We start from the raw sequence: 16,658 nt of genomic DNA on the forward strand, positions 1-16,658 counted from the left end.
ACAAAACATTGTAACACAGATGGAAAGCAATGGGCTACTATCCATAATACAGATTCTGTAAATAAAGAAAGGGATATTTGAAAACTAAAACTAGCCAAAGGAAATGAATTAATAGGTAACAGCAGAAGAAATACAAATAGTCAATAAACAAAGATATTCAGCTTCATTAATAAAGAAGGAAAAATTAAAGTGCCAGTGAGGTACTATGTATTACCTGTAAGATTGGCAAAAGTGAAGAGAACATATACTATCCAATGTGAGAAGGCTAAGGTGGGGGTGTAAATGACCAGACTTTTTTTTCCGCATAACAATTTGATAATGTCTTTCTTTTTTTTTTTGAGACAGAATCTTGCTCTGTCGCCTCAGCTGGAGTGCGGTGGCGCAATCTTGGCTCACTACAACCTCCACCTCCTGGGTTCAAGCGATTCTGATGCCTCAACCTCCCAAGTAGCTGGGAATTCAGGCATGCACCACCATGCCTGGCTAATATTTGGATTTTTAGTAGAGATAGGGTTTCACCATGTTGGCCAGGCTGGTCTCCAACTCCTGACCTCAAGTGATCCACCCGCCTTGGCCTCCCAAAGTGCTGGGATTACAGGTGTGAGCCACCGCACCCAGCCAGTATATCCTATTCTTATGTAAACTGTAAACTATGATGGCAAGATTTGGAGAAACAAATACTATCAGGCATGGTGGGAGTGTAAATTGGCACTGTCTCATAGACGGCAATTTGGCATTCTCTTCCAAATTACAAATGCATATACCCTCTGAACAAGTAATCCACTTTTAGGAATTCCTCTGACGGATATATCCACATATGTGGAAATGGTCAGGAACAAGTTTATTTATTATAGCATTCTATGTAATGATGACACATGTTTTCTTGAATTTTTTTTCAGCACAAAATAAGTCTGATAATATGTTCTTTTTCCTTTAAAAAATTCCACAGCTATATTCTTTGTCTTTTATATCTTAGAACAGTACAGAGTGTGACCAGTGGCTGAACTCTAGTCCATGGCTTGTTTTTGCACGACACTTGAACTAAGAATGATTTTTACAGTTTTAAAGGGTTGTGAAACAAACCCCAGAATAATGAAGAATATGATACAGAGATCATATATGGCTTGCAAAGCCTCAAATATTTATCTGGTCCTTCACATAAAGTTTGCTGACCCTACTGTAAAAGCTCTTCACAACCGCTTATTATTTTGCTCTTCTTATTTACGCTCTCTGCCTGGTGAGATACAGGCTGAAAAGATTCTTCTTGTATCTCCTTACCTTCTTAACCTCACTGCTTGTGGCCAGTGGAATGTGTCTGTGATCTTAGGAAGTTTGAGGGAGCTGGGGCTGAGAGTAATCCTTATATGTGTGTTGGGGAGTCTCTCCTCTATGTGATGGATGCTATAGTTTTGTTGTTGTAAACTGTGCAACAGAGTGAGACGCAGTCTCACTCTGTTGCCCAGGCTGGAGTGCAGTGGCGCCATATACGCTCACTGCAAGCTCTGCCTCCGGGGTTCACGCCATTCTCCTGCCTCAGCCACCCGAGGAGCTGGGACTACAGGTGCCCGCCACCACACCTGGCTAATTTTTTGTATTTTTAGTAGAGAGGGGGTTTCACGGTGTTAGCCAGGATGGTCTTGATCTTCTGACCTCATGATCTGCCCGCCTCAGCCTCCCAAAGTGCTGGGATTACAGGCGTGAGCCACTGCTCCCGGCCCGTATGCTGTAGTTTTAGGAAAGATAGTAGGTTTTTGACTATATGTCTTTGTTTTATTAACCCTATATTATCTCTTCCACATTGTTTTTTGTGCCTGCTGCCTAATTTTTGTGACAACTGCTTCCATAAGGGCATCCTTGCTGCTTTGAGAACGAACCGCCCGTGGACTTCATGGTTTCTGGATAGTTTCATATGAGGCTGTTGCACTCTTTCTGGGAGGTGCTTTCCTAATCATTCTGATCTTTTCCTACTAGAAATCTCTGGATAATTTCCAGTTTTCAGTAGTACTTTCATTTATCCTGATTTTATATTTTTCTAGGTTATTTCTTTTGGCATTTGGAGTAGGGAAGTCTGATGAAGTCCTCAGCTCTTTTTCCTTAGACGTCTTCTATATTTCCTATTTCCAAATTCTTAAGGATTCCTTATTTCTATTGTTTTTTTGCACTCTCTGCAGAATCAACCTTATATTGACAAAATATATTTTTACATTTTTGGGTGACATTTACAAGTCCTTAATTAATTAATTAATTAATTTTTTGAGATGGAGTCTCGTTCATTCACCCAGGCTGTAGTGCGGTGGCGTGATCTTGGCTCACTGCAAGCTCCGCCTCCCGGATTCATGCCATTCTCCTGGCTCAGCCTCCTGAGCAGCTGGGACTACAGGCGCCTGCCATGACACCTGGCTAATTTTTTGTATTTTCAGTAGAGACGGGGTTTCACCGTGTTAGCCAGAATGGTCTCGATCGCCTGACCTCGTGATCCGCCCGCCTCAGCCTCTCAAAGTGTTAGGATTACAGGCGTGAGCCACCGCGCCCAGCCCAAGTCCTTAATTTGTAAGTCTTGAGTATTTTGGTTAGCAATAATTAAGACATGTACTAAACATATACTAACTTGTAGTGCATTTGAAATAACATTGCACTTGGCTACCAAGATTTTATACCCCTGAAATAATCTTAGCATTGGAAATAAAGTAGTAATAATAATAATTACTTGTTTCAGTTACTGTACTAAGTGTCTTTATGTATATTATTTTTAATCCTCACCCAATTTTATAAAAAGTATTATTTCTCGTGTTTTTTTCAGTGGAGGAAACCAGGACTCAGCAAAGTTATATTAACTAGTACATGAACTCTGTGGGTTCAGGAGCATCTCTGTATAGTGCTGCCATCTAGTCTTGTCTCCTCATTTTCCATGAAATAAGGAGACTGAGGCTGGGCGTGGTGGCTCATGCCTGTAATCCCAGCACTTTGGGAGGCCAAGGTGGGCGGAACACGAGGTCAGGAGTTTGAGACCAGCCTGACCAACATGGCGAAACCCCGTCTCTACTAAAAATACAAAAATTAGCCCAGCGTGGTGGCACGCGCCTGTAATCCCAGCTACTTAGGAGGCTGAAGCAGGAGAATTGCTTGAACCCAGGAGGTGGTGGTTGCAGTGAGCTGAGATCGTGCCACTGCACTCCAGCCTGGGTGACAGAGCGAGACTCTGTATCGAAAAAAAAAAAAAAAAAGACTGAGTCTAGTGAAGCCAGTGGACTTGCTCATCATCACACAGCTAGTTAGCAGCAGAATGAGGACTTGGATCCCTGAACTCCTGACTCACATTCCGGTGCACTTTTCACTACAGCAGGACACCTTGGCTCCTGAACCCCAAGTGACAGCCCCAAACAGCTGTGTTTATCTGTCTTGCATGTCCCAGCTTGTTTTGCTAGCTGAGCAAAAACTACTTAAAAGGATCCTCAATCTTCACCTTCCCACTCCCTTCCACTTCTACTCATATACTCCCACTTGCCCCATGAATAACTTCACAGAAACAATTGTGCAATGTGACTAAGCCTTCCTCTGGTGTCAGAGTTACTTCCTGAGAGAGCATTCACTTCCTCATGACTCCGGTTTACTGGTTAGATTGGCTTTCCCTCTCTTCTCTTTGATCGGAATCTTCGTTGTTTAGGCAGGAATTTGAGGAGCAGATGTTATGCCCCTTGAACAGGCCCTTTAATTCTCCTTAGTACTGTGTCTAATGACTCTTAATCCTGTCCTTTTAACTCTGTGGCTAGCAGATTTCAGAGTGAAGTGAGACAGGAATGATGAGCTTGATGCTGAACATTTCATTTTAATGTTGGCAAAGTAGTCTACAGAGAGTACATGACAAACAGTGAGACAGAGGGAAAATGTTAAAAGTGTTCCTATATAGCAGAAAAACAATGTGAACATTAGTGTGGGATCACTGAAATTTTGGGTTTCCCGTCAAATGTAGATAGAACAGTTTGGTTGATTAGTTTGCCAGAGAAATGGAGCCATTGACTGTTTCTACTTTGTCTTCTTAAACTTTTATATTTTTTAGATTTTCATTTCCCTTTTAGAGGAATTAGAGGTGTAGAAAATAAACGGGACTCAACAGCCTAAGATTTTGTTTAAAAAGATGTTCTTATTTATTTATATTAAAAAAATTTCTAAACTTTTTTTTTTGCAAGAAACTGTATGTCAGCATTTTCATTTTTGATAGATAAATGTTATATTTGGGATTTTGATTATTAAGTTGTTTCTCCACCAGAATTCCTTATGGATTTTTGTAATAATCTGTATTTAGTGTGTTTAATTATTTGCTTTCCATTTATATTTATTTTGGGATTTCTTTTTTAAGTGAATGGCACCTGTGACAGCATACTGTTAATATTACCCTTGTATCGTACTTTACCATGCCATCTCTGAAGAATATTACAGACCATTTTGGAGCATGGTGAATGAAAAATTTTTGCCTTAGGAGTTCACTTGAATAGTCATTTTTATATTTGTGACTGCAAGTCACTTGTGGGGGCTGTACTTCCTTAGTACTGGTAGCATTATTATCCAATGGACTTTTATAGCTTTCATTAGGTTTTCTTTTGTTTTTGTTCTTTAAAGAACATTTTACTTATCTTAGTATTTCATTTTTCATCTATATTATGAGGCAGTAAGAGTCTTCTGTTTTTCCAAAGTTGAGACTGCTTTATATTTATTTCATATTGTCTACAGCTGTAGTGTTCAATACATTAGCCACTAGCCACATGTGGTTATTTAAATAAGATAAAATGAAAATTGGCCGGGCGTTGTGGCTCACGCCTGTAATCCCATCAATTTGGGAGGCCGAGGCGGGCAGATCATGAGGTCAGGAGATCGAGACCATCCTTACTAAGACGGTGAAACCCCATCTCTATTAAAAATAGAAAAAATCAGCCGGGCGTGGTGGCGGGCGCCTGCAGTCCCAGCTACTCAGGAGGCTGAGGCAGGAGAATGGCGTGAACCTGGGAGGCAGAGTTTGCAGTGAGCCGAGATGGTGCCACTGCACTCCAGCCTGGGGGACAGAGCGAGACTGCATCTCAAAAAAAAAAAAAAAAAATTAAAAGTTAAGTTCTTTAGTTGCACTAGCCATATTTCAAATACTTGATGGATACATGTGGCTAGTGGCTAACATAATGGATAGCACAGATATAAAACATTTCCTCGCCATATAAAATTCTATTGGATAGTGCTGGTCTGTAGCTTATAGGACGGTATCTTAGTCTGCTTCAGCTGCTAAAACAGAATACCATAAATTAGGTAGCTTAAACCGTAGATATTTTGACCAGGCGTGGTGGCTTATGCCTGTATTCCTAACACTTTGGGAGGCCGAGGCAGGTGGATAACTTGAGCTCAGGAGTTTGAGACTAGCCTGGGCAGCATGGCAAAACCTTGTCTCTACAAAAATTAGCTGGGCATGGTGGTGCACACCTGTAGTCTGAGCTACTTGGGAGGCTGAGGTGGGAGAATTGCTTGAACCTGGGAGGCGGAGGTTGCAGTAAGCCATGATCGCACCACTGTACTCCAGCCTGGATGACAGAATGAGACTCTGTCTCAAAAAAAAAATCCAAAAAACAAGAGATATTTCTCACAGTTCTGGAGGCTGGAAGTGCAAGATCAAAGTGTTGGCAAATTACGTTTCTTAAAGAGGGCCTGCTTCCTAGATTGGAAATGGCCATCTTCTCTCAGTATCCTCACATGGTAGGGAGAAAAGCAGCTCTAGTGTCTCTTCTTATAAAGGAAGTAATGCCACCATTGGGGCTCTATTCTCATGACCTCATCTAAACCTAATTCTCTCCTAAAGGCCACGCCTCCCAATATCCTCACCTTGGGGGTTAGGGCTTTATCATATGAATTTTTTTTTTTTTTTTTGAGACAGAGTCTCACTCTGTCTGTCACCCAGGCTGGAGTGCAGTGGCACAATCTCGGCTCTCTACAAGCCCCGCCTCCTGGGTTCATGCCATGCTCCTGCGTCAGCCTCCTCAGTAGCTGGGACTAAGGCGCCCGCCACTGCGCCCGGCTAATTTTTTGTATTTTGAGTAGAGACGGGGTTTTACCATGTTAGCCAGGATGATCTCGATCTCCTGACCTGGTGATCCACCTGCCTCAGCCTCCCAAAGTGCTGGGATTACAGGCATGAGCCACCGCGCCCGGTCTATCATATGAATTTTGAGGGAACACAAACATGCAGTCTGTAGCAGATGGTAATAGGCTGATATATTGCACTTGTTGATGTAAATCTGATAGGTTTCTTTCTCTCCAAGGACAGCTTTTTAAATATTTAACAATACCAATAATTTTTCAGGTTCTGTGAGAATTTTGTAATTTATAATTTGCAAACTTAAAATAATCTATAATCTGTTTTGTCCTAACAATTACAAATATATTTTTTGTTTCAGATTATATATATTCCTACCAGATGGAGATAATTACAGCTTTAAAAATTTTTATTTTTTCCTTTTATTTCACATATTGACATTAAATTTTTATTGACACATACTTGTACCTATATATGGGGTACAATGTGATGTTCTAATACATGTACTCAATGTGGAATGATCAAATCAGGGTAATTTGCATAATGATTTTTCTGTAGGGAGAAAATTCAAAATCTACTCTTCTGGCTATTTTCAAATATATAATACGTTATTGTTAACTATACTCATCCTACTATGCAATAGGACACCAGAACTTATTCCTGGGTGCTACATCTGTTTATTAAGCCAACCAAGGATTGGAAATATTGGAAAAAAAATTGCGTCTGTACTGAACATGCACAGACTTTTTTCTTGTCCTTATTCCTTACACAATATAGTACAATAACTATTTGCATGACATTTACATTGCATATTATGAGTGATCTAGAGTTGATATGAAGTATATGGGAGGATGTGCAAAGGTGATGTGCAAATACTATGTCATTTTATATCAGGGACTTGAGTATCCTTTGTTATTCTCAGGAGATCCTGAAACTAGTCCCCCATGGATACTGAGGGCTGACTGTATAGTCCTATCCTCACGGAACTTTCATTCTAATGAGGGAAGACTGACTATAAACAAAATCTATATAATAGGTGGTGGTAAGTACCATGGAGAAGTAACAAATGGGGCAAAGTGAGTTATACAGCTCCATTCTTAGAAACCTTGGAGTAGTTTTCTTAGTTTATACTCGTGGTGGTTTCCTTTTGTCTCCTTGATTACATGGGACTCTGACATGTGCCCATAGCTAGGGTGGCAGTAGGATCTACCCGATAGTAGGGTGGCAGTAGGATCTACCCGAAAAGCATCCTGCTGATACAGGACCAAAGCATCCTGTTGTTCTCGAGCCTATAAAAAGAGCTAATGGTCTTGCTTCTCTTAACTGTGGCCTCCTACACTGTGTTTTGGACGATTGGTGATGTCTTGGATATTCTGTTTCTTTGGAACTTTGAATATACAACACTTTGCTAGGGAATTAGCAATGGAAGCAGAGCAAAGATGTACAGAGGAAACAATGCATAACTCTGATGGAATTGAAGTCATGAGGCAGCAGAAAGCTTAAATGGGCAGAGTGGGAGGGTTAGAGGGAACTTAATTGGGAGTAACTGAAGTAATAGTGAACGGAACCAGAATGCTTGAGTCATATAATTGCAAAGCAGAGTTGGGAGCAACAGATGCTAAAGAGTAGTTGCTGTAGATCCTCTTTGGGTCGTAGGAGCAGTTGTCATATTACTATATAGCTACTGAATGAAGAAGAGTTCTTAGTGAGGCCTGGGTGAACAGCTCTTCTTAGTATTCTGTGTGACCCCATTTGACCTTTTAACAAATCTCTAAGTAAATAAATAGCCCGTAAGGTAAACTAAGTTTTTCTCTGCTATTTTTTTGCTTGAGAGAGCTATAACTGTAATAGACTTATATTTCTGAACATTTTAGTGTTTGCCAATATTTGGTAATATTTATGTTTCCTATATTTGTAATGAACATTCTTCTTCCAGTACATATTTTGTTAAATTATTGTTTCATGTGCAAAAGTTGACCTTTTATTGTATAAAATTGACTCAGATTAATTTATACACATTGACAATGGGTAAATAGACTTTTTCAGATTATTAAAAGCTGAAGGATGCCCATGTAAGCAAAAAAAAAAAAAAAAAAACCAACAAAACTAAACCCAAACCCCTCAAACAATTTCGAACACAAAACATTCTTCTCATGCCGGCATCCATGCTTGCAGCTGTGAAGGGGGCAGGAATCAGCGAGGTGACCTGGGCTGAGTCCCGGGAGTGGGAAGAGGTGGCAGGAAGGGGATCTGAGGAGGAGAACAGGGGTCCTGGTGGTCTGTGCTTCTTCCCAGACAGGGGAGCTGTACAGGGGACCTCTGCAGCAGATGCTAGGGGGGCCACTAGGCCCAGGCAGTCTTGGGACTTGGGTGTGTCCTGCTGTGCATCCATAGTGGGTGCTTTAGAAATGGGAGACACACCCGACGCCCCTGTTGCAAGTGAGGACAAAGTGTGGGAAGGCCGTGAGTGTCTGCAGTCTGAGATGGCCTTGTCCTCCACCTGCAATGCACTGTTGATCTGCTGGATTGCCGCCTCTTTTTCCAGGTGCAGGTCTTGAGCAGTTACCCTGTACCCCAGCTCTAAGGGAGGTGGCGGCATCAAAGGCTCCCCTCGCCTGCGTGGCAGCAGGGGAATCTTGCGTCTATGGGGCTTAGAGGCCTGGGATCTGTGGGAGCCACCCCTTGGGGCGAGTGTCTGCCCTGGTGCTGTATCTGCCCCTTTTTCAGACTTTGTGTGACCCGAAGAGACAGCCTGAAGCCTGTCCTCACTCACTGTCTTTGAGTAACTGAGGGTCAGCTGGCAGTGGGATGAGGGTGGCCCCCTCCTCTGCTTTAGCCCCTGCAAGCCTCCCATGGAGCTGTAGGAGCTGGAGATGGCATTTCTTTTGGTGCACGAGCTCGTCCAGGAGGTCTGGGATGTCTGGTTATATCTGATTTCTGACCTCTGGGCATGGAGGTATGTCTGCAGAGGCCTGGGCCTGGGCACAAAGGGAGAGAGAACTCCATTGTCCCGCAGGGGCCGAAATGCAGACCGTGCATCCCCGGTGACCTTGGGGACCCTTCTCTGATCATCAGGATTCTCTTGGACTCTAGGGTCCTTGTCCTGCTCAGGCATCCCTGCCCAGCTCTCCTTGAGGGCCCTCAACACTATCTTCCCTGGACACAAGTCTGGGGACAGCCGGGTGTTGTGGACCCCAAAGGGGTGACTACCTGCTCCTGGGCCCCACAGAGTCCTTGTGCTCAGTGTAGTGGCTGAGTTGGAGGATGCACTGGAACTCGGAGCACACAACACTGGCTTGCTGTGGTACCTGTGCAGTGAAATTGAAGGCAGAATCACCAGGATGGAACACAGGTCTTGCAGGATCACGGAAAACCTTCTTAGAGTTGTCTTGACACCACTGATGTCGAGTGTCTGGGTGCTTGTAGGATGGCCTGCCATTCAGTCCAGAGGCAGGAGCAACGGGGAGATCCCACAAGCAAAGTGAACTGGGGGATGGGCTGAAGGGGCTCCAGGCAACTGAGCCCTACTCGCAGGTCCTCGGCCTTGGCCCAAACAGGAATGAGGGGCACAGAGTGCCCGGGTAACCGCTCCTGGGAGCAGTGGGGAACCGTCGGATGCTTGAACTCTCAAGAGCTGGGCTCTGAGCGTCCTCGTCCAGCTGCCAACTCAGCCAAAGGCTAAGCCAGCAGACTCTTCTGTTGCCGGGCAACGTGCCTTTCAACCTGAGGGAGTGGGCACGTGAGCACATAATGGCACCAGTGACAGAGCGACCATAATGGATTAATAAGCGCAGCCAGGTACCTGGGCAAGGCACTTGCTGGAAATGGCAGGAGGCGGACGTGGGGGGTCGTGCAATAGGTACTGGAGGGAGAGACTCGGGCACAAAGGTCGCGGGAGGAACAGGTGCCCACAATGGCTGCAGATCTGCCCGTGGATCACTGAAGATTCCTGCTCTCCTGGTGAGGTGGAGACTGCAGTGAGCTGAGATCACACCATTGCACTCCAGCCTGGGCAACAAGTGCAAAACTCAGTCTCCAGATAAAAAAAAGAAAAAGAAAAAAAAGAGGCCGGGTGTGGTGGCTTATGCCTGTAATCCTAGCACTTTGGGAGGTCGGGGTGGACGGATCATGAGATCAGGAGTTGGAGACCAGCCTGGCCAACATAGTGAAACCCCGTCTCTAGTAAAAATACAAAATTTAGTCAGACATGGTGGGCAGGAGAGAGCATGTGCAGGGGAACTCCCATTTATAAAACCATCAGATCTCATGAGACTTATTCACTACCATGAGAACAGCATGGGGGAAACTGCCTCCATGATTCAATTATCTCCACCTGGCCCCACCCTTGACACATGGGAACTGTTACAATTCAAGATGAGATTTCGGCGGGGACAGAGCCAAACCATATAATTCTTCCCCGGCCCCTCCCATATCTCATGTCCTTACATTTCAAAAGCAATCATGCCTTCCCCAAAGTCCCCCAAACTCTTATTTCAGCATTAACTCAAAATTCCATAGTCCAAAGTCTCATCTGAGACAAGGCAAGTCCCTTCCACCTATGAGCCTGTAAAATCAAAAGCAAGTTAGTTATTTTCTAGATACACAGGGATACAGGCATTGGGTAAATACACTGGTTTCAAATGGGAGACATTGGCCAAAGTGAAAGAGCTACAGGCCCTATGCAATTCCAAAACCCAGCAGGCAAATCTTAAAGCTCCAAAATGACCTCCTTTGACTCCATGTGTCACATCTAGGTGATGCAAGAAGTGGGTTCCCAGGGTCTTGGGCAGCCCCGCCCCTGTGGCTTTGCAGGGTACAGCCCCCCCTTCTGGCTGCATTGAGTGTCTGCAGCTTTTCCAGGCACACAGTGCAAGCTGTAGTTTTAGTAGAGACGGGGTTTCACCACGTGGGCCAGGCTGGTCTCGAACTCCAGACCTCAAATGACCTGCCCGCCTTCGCTTCCCAAAGTGCTGGGATTACAGGCGTTAGCCATTGTGCCTGGCCAACAATATATATTAAATAAGCACACATACAACAAAAGTAGGTGTTGGTAAGCTTACAAAAATGTGACCAGTAGCTTGCTGAAACCTTTTTATTTGCTCATGGAACTTTCTAGACCGTAACTACACTGAATAATGAGAATCTGCTGTAATCTTTTTAGGTGCTGTAGATGAGCCATTGGATTAAATTATTACAGTGTGTTTCAGACTGCTCTATGTTGAACCCTAGTGAAATGCCTCTCAAACCCTCATAAGGATCACAATCTCATGTCCTTTTTTTGTTATTAAATGCCCAGTATGTGTTAGCGATTTAAACAAAATTCAAATATAATTTTTTTTTTTTTGAGAGAGAGTCTCGCTCTGTCAGCTAAGCTGGAGAGTGCAGTGGCATGATCTCGGCTCACTACAACCTCTGCCTCCCGGGTTCAAGCGATTCTCCTGCCTCAGCATCCTGAGTAGCTGGGATTACAGGTGCCCGCCACCACGCTGGGCTAATTTTTGTATTTTTAGTAGAGACGGGGTTTCGCCAGGTTGTCCAGGCTGGTCTGGAACTCCTGACCTCATGTGATCTGCCTGCCTTGGCCTCCTAAAGTGCTGGGATTATAGGCGTGAGCCACCATGCCCGGCGTTGACTTTTTAATAATAACCATTCTGACTGGTGTGAGATGGTATGCCATTGTGGTTTTGATTTGCATTTCTCTAATGATCAGTGATATTGAGCTTTCTTTCTTATGCTGGTTGGCCACATGTGTGTCTTCTTTTGAAGTGTCTGTTTATGTCCTTTGCCTACTTTCTAATGAGATTTTTTTTTCTTGTAAATTTGTTTAAGTTCCTTATCAGTGTTGGACATTAGATCTTTGTCACGTGCATTGTTGCAAAAATTTTCTCCCATTCTGTAGGTTGTCTGTTCACTCTGTTGATAGTTTCTTTTGCTGTGCAGAAGCTTCAAGAAGAAAGGAATCCGATTGGTTCTGTGTCTGTCTCTTTTGGTATTCTCAGACTTATGTAGTCATCCATGTAGAAAGATGATTAGGAAAATAGGACAAGAATAGCAGAAACCTACATAAAAATGTAGGAAATTAAGATTAGTTACCAGCATACAAAAAACTACTATATGTTATAATTACATACTATAACTCACCCCTCCTTGCCAAATATTCTCTCTCTTTTGACTTCAAAATCATGGCTTATATGTACTTTCTCTATTTTCCAGATGCAAATATAATGAATTGACTTTATTTATCTAGGAAATGTTACTGATATCTTAATTGTAGTCATTGGCTTGAGTGACGGGTTTTGGTAATTCAACTACTATTACTTGAAAGTAGTAGATTTCATAGGATACTGTTATAAAATCTTTTTAACATCTTTTCTGATTTCAGGAGTAATTAGTAATTGTGGTTTACTGGAAAATTCAATGAATAGGGTGTTAAAGGAAGCAATTCATTAATAATATATCTAATCTATTGGGAGACTGAGGCGGGTGGATCACCTGAGTTCAGGAGTTCGAGACCAGCCTGGCCAACATGGCAAAACTCCGTCTCTACTAAAAATACAAAAATTTGCCGGGCATGGTGGTGCACTCCTGTATTCCCAGGTACTCGGAAGGCTGAGGCAGGAGAATCACCTGAACTCCAGAGGTGGAGGTTGCAGTGAGTCAGGATCGCAGCACTACACTCCAGCCTGGGTGACAGAGTGAGACTCCATCTCAAAAAAAAAAAAAAAAAAAAAAAAATTAAAAAATTAAATTAAAAAAAAAGCGGGCCGGGCGCCTTGGTTCAGGGCCAGCCACGGTGGCTCAAGCCTGTAATCCCAGCACTTTGGGAGGCCGAGGCAGGCGGATCACGAGGTCAGGAGATCAAGACCATCCTGGCTAATATGGCGAAACCCCATCTCTACTAAAAATACAAAAATTAGCTGGATGTGGTGGCAGGTGCCTGTAATTCCAGCTATTCCAGAGGCTGACGCAGGAGAATCACTTGAACCTGGGAGGCAGAGGTTTCAGTGAGTCCAGATCATGCCACTGTACTCCAGCCCGGGCGACAGAGTGAGATTCTATCTCAAAAAAAAAAAAAAAAAAAAGCAACAGAAGCAAATGAGAGTGCCTGGAAGTGGTCATTGTGGGGCATTCCCGTTTGTGTGACCCAGGTCATGTCCCTCCCTAAGCCCTGGTCTCTCTTGCCTCCTGCAGGGCTCGTGAATTACCAGATCTCCGTCAAGTGCAGTAACCAGTTCAAGTTGGAAGTGTGTCTTTTGAATGCAGAAAACAAAGTCGTGGACTACCAGGCTGGGACCCAGGGCCAGCTGAAGGTGCTGGGTGCCAACCTCTGGTGGCCGTACCTGATGCATGAACACCCCGCCTACCTGTACTCGTGGGAGGTAATGGTGGTTTGGGACTTGCTTAAGGGAGGTCTTTTGCCCCCATCTGGTAGCCCTGGCTTCAGCAGGAGCCCAGGACAGGTGAATGGGCAGGTGTGGTCCTCTGAGCTTTCTGATGTTTCCCACCCTTGATGGGAGGCCCAGATTTTTTATTTATTTATTTATTTTTATTTATTTATTTATTTATTTATTTATTTATTTATTTATTTATTTATTGTGATGGTCTCACTCTGTCACCCAGGCTGGAATGCAATGGCCTGATCACAGCTCACTGCAGCTTTGAGCTGCAATCCTCCTACCTTGGCCTCCTGAGTAGCTGGGACTACAGGCACATGCCACCATGCCTGGCTAATTAAAAAAATTTTTTTTGTAGGCCAGGCATGGTGGCTCATGCCTGTAATCCCAGCACTTCGGGAGGCTGACGCGGGCGGATCACTTTAGGCCAGGAGTTGGAGACCAGCCTGGCCAACATGGTGAAACCGCGTCTCTACTAAAATACGAAAATTTGCAGGGCATGATGGTGCACGTCTGTAATCCCAGCTACTCGGGAGGCTGAGGCAGGGTAATTGCTTGAACCCAGGAGGCAGGGGCTGTGGTGAATTGAGATCATGCCACTGCACTCTATCCTGGGTGACAGAGTGAGACTGTCTCAAAAAAAAATCCTTTTTATAGAGTTGGGGTCTTACTCTGTTGCCCAGGCTGGTCTTGAACTCCTGAACTCAAGTGATCCTCCTGCCTTAGCCTCCCAAAGTGTAGGGATTCCAGGCATGAGCCACCTCATCTGGTCAAGGAGAAGGCCCAATTTTGAAGGGCAGGTCCCAGGGTCAGCCAGTGAAGGGCAGAGCCTCTGATTGCTGCTTCTCTGCAGGCCGAGAGGTGACTGCTGGGGTGCATGCACGAGGGGTCTTCCTGCTGTAGGGCAGGCCAGATGGGGCTCAGGCTGTCAGGGCGCTCACACCTGGCACTTTGGCTGTCGTAGGTGTGGCTGACTGCACAGAAGTCACTGGGGCCTTTGACTTCTACACACCCCCTGTGTGGCTCCGCACTGTGCCCGTCACCGAGAGCCAGTTCCTCATCAGTGGGAAACCTTTCTATTTCCACGGCATCAACAAGCATGAGGATGCGGACGTGCGTTGGGGCTCCTGGGTCCTCGTGGGGGCTGCTTCTGGTCACCTTCCACTTTAGCCTTCCCTGTGTCCTGCAGTTGAGGGCAGCTCAAGGCAATGAGGCAAATGGCTCCAAACCACCCCATGGTGGAGCCGGTGCTTGGGCTGGAGAGGGGGCCTCATGGCGTGGCTCTCCAGGGTCCTGGCTCTCAGAGGAAGTGCCGCTTCGACAGGGACAGGGGTCACTCGGCTCTGCTGTGCCCTAGATCCAAGGGAAGGGCTTCGACTGTCCGCTGCTGGTGAAGGACTTCAACCTGCTTTGCTGGCTTGGCGCCAACACCTTCTGCACCAGCCACTATCCCTACACGGAGGAGATGCTGCAGATATGTTACCGGTATGGGATTGTGGTCATCGATGAGTGTCCCGCTGTGGGCCTGATGCTGCCATGAGTCCCTGCTGCACACCCGCTCTGCCTGGCCAGCCCGCGGGCCACACCGTGACCCTCTGTCCCTTCCCTCCTGGCCCGCTGGCAACTCTTCAACAACGTGTCTATGCATCACCATATGTGGGTGGTGGAGGAACCGGTGCGCAGAGACAAGAACCACCCCGCCATGGTGATGTGGTTTGTGGCCAACAAGCCTGCGTCCTTCCTGGATGCCGGCTACTCCTTCAAGTGAGTGCCCACTGCCTGCCCTGGGCCGGATCAGGCAGGAGACCCTGGCAGATGGCAGACTGTGGTGGCCGTGTGCTATCCGAGATCAGCATCCTGTCCCAGCCCAATGGGAGGGCCGTCCATACCCAGACGGTTCAGGGAACTAAATATCTACCCACCCAAATTGTAGTTTTCTTTTTCTATTTTTTTGAGATGGAGTTTCGCTCTGTCGCTCAGGCTGGAGTGCAGTGGCACGATCTTGGCTCGCTACAACCTCAGCCTCCTGGGTTCAAGTGATTCTTCTGCCTCAGCCTCCTGAGTAGCTGGGATTACAGGCACAAATGAGCCACTGCGCTTGGCCTGTTTTTTTTTTGAAACAGGGTCTCACTCTGGTTGCCCAGGCTGGAGTACAGTGGCACGATCTCAGTTCACTGCAGCCTCGACTTCCCAGGCTCAGGTCATCTTTCTGCCTCAGCCTCCCAAGTAGCTGGGATTACAGATGTGTGCCACCACGCCCAGCTAACTTTTGCTTTTTTTTTTTTTTTTTTGATGAAGTCTTGCTCTGCTGCCCACACTGGAGTGCAGTGGTGCGATCTCGGCTCACTGCAACCTTCACTTCCCAGGTTCAAGCGATTCTCCTGCCTCAGCCTCCTAAGTAGGTGGGACTACAGGTGCGTGCCACCATGCCTGGCTAATTTTTGTATTTCTAGTAGAGACAGGGTTTCACCATGTTGGCCAGGATGGTCTCCATCTCTTGACCTTGTGAGCCACCCACCTCGATCTCCCAAAGTTCTGGGATTACAGGCGTGAGCCACCGTGCCCGGCCAACTTTTGCATTTTTTGTAGAGACAGGGTTTCACCATGTTGGCCAGGCTGGTCTTAGACTCCTGACCTCAGGTGATCCGCCTGTCTCGGCTTCCCAGAGTGCTGAGATGATAGGCGTGAGCCACTCTGCCCGGCTCATTTTTGTATTTTTAGTAGAGACAGGGTTTTACCATGTTGGCCAGGCTGGCCTTGAACTCCTGGCCTCCGGTGATCTGCCTGCCTCATCCTCCCAAAGTGCTGGGATTACAGTTGTGAGCCACCAGTCCTGCCCAACTTTTCTTCCTTACAATTGTACAGTTCTAACTCGGCATTCAGAGGTGGAGTTTTCATTTGCGGTAGAGGCAGCAGAGGTTGTAGAAATGCTCCTTGAGGCAGATGCCACACCCCAATTTCATGGAGTGCTTTGGGCTGAGCCGAGTCTGCAGCAGGCAGAAGGCTCTGAGATGTTGTCCCAGCCTGGGCAAAGGACAATTCAGAGCTCGGGGGAATAGGGGTGTGCTCAGCACGACTGGGTGGACAGGCCCTTTGTTGTGAATAGTACAGGCTTCCAGGAACGGGTGCCTGAGGCTTCCAGACAGGCTTCTTTGGGAGGTGGCCAGAGGAGATGCCTGTTTCCAGGGCAGGAA

The 16,658-nt window shown here is 45.7% G+C and overlaps 2 protein-coding genes across 11 annotated transcripts in view; one reads left to right on the forward strand and one right to left on the reverse strand.

Annotated features, from left to right (window-relative positions):
- LOC101146628 (putative inactive beta-glucuronidase-like protein SMA3) overlaps positions 1–16,658 on the forward strand; it is a 244,541-nt gene that overhangs the window by 105,974 nt on the left and 121,909 nt on the right. For 9 of the 10 annotated variants that reach the window (XM_055387289.2, XM_063706674.1, XM_063706670.1 and 6 more), the window contains one exon: positions 13,262–13,449. In XM_055387289.2, coding sequence (XP_055243264.2) covers positions 13,262–13,449 — 188 coding nt within the window. Of the gene's footprint in view, positions 1–13,261; positions 13,450–14,503; positions 15,229–16,658 lie in introns of those variants that run through there. The other variant, XM_055387290.2, reaches the window with a different exon arrangement.
- On the reverse strand, positions 8,121–9,723 carry LOC134758421 (putative POM121-like protein 1). The gene has a single exon (XM_063705723.1). The coding sequence runs from the start codon at positions 9,507–9,509 to the stop codon at positions 8,121–8,123; it is 1,389 nt and encodes a 462-aa protein (XP_063561793.1). The 5' UTR covers positions 9,510–9,723.

The sequence above is a fragment of the Gorilla gorilla genome, chromosome 4 (assembly GCF_029281585.2).
Source record: "Gorilla gorilla gorilla isolate KB3781 chromosome 4, NHGRI_mGorGor1-v2.1_pri, whole genome shotgun sequence".
NCBI classification, from domain to species: domain Eukaryota; kingdom Metazoa; phylum Chordata; class Mammalia; order Primates; family Hominidae; genus Gorilla; species Gorilla gorilla.

Bases quoted from the DNA above. Each gene is read 5' to 3' on its own strand.
- LOC134758421 (XM_063705723.1), bottom strand. From the start codon at position 9,509: ATGGCAGGCCATCCTACAAGCACCCAGACACTCGACATCAGTGGTGTC.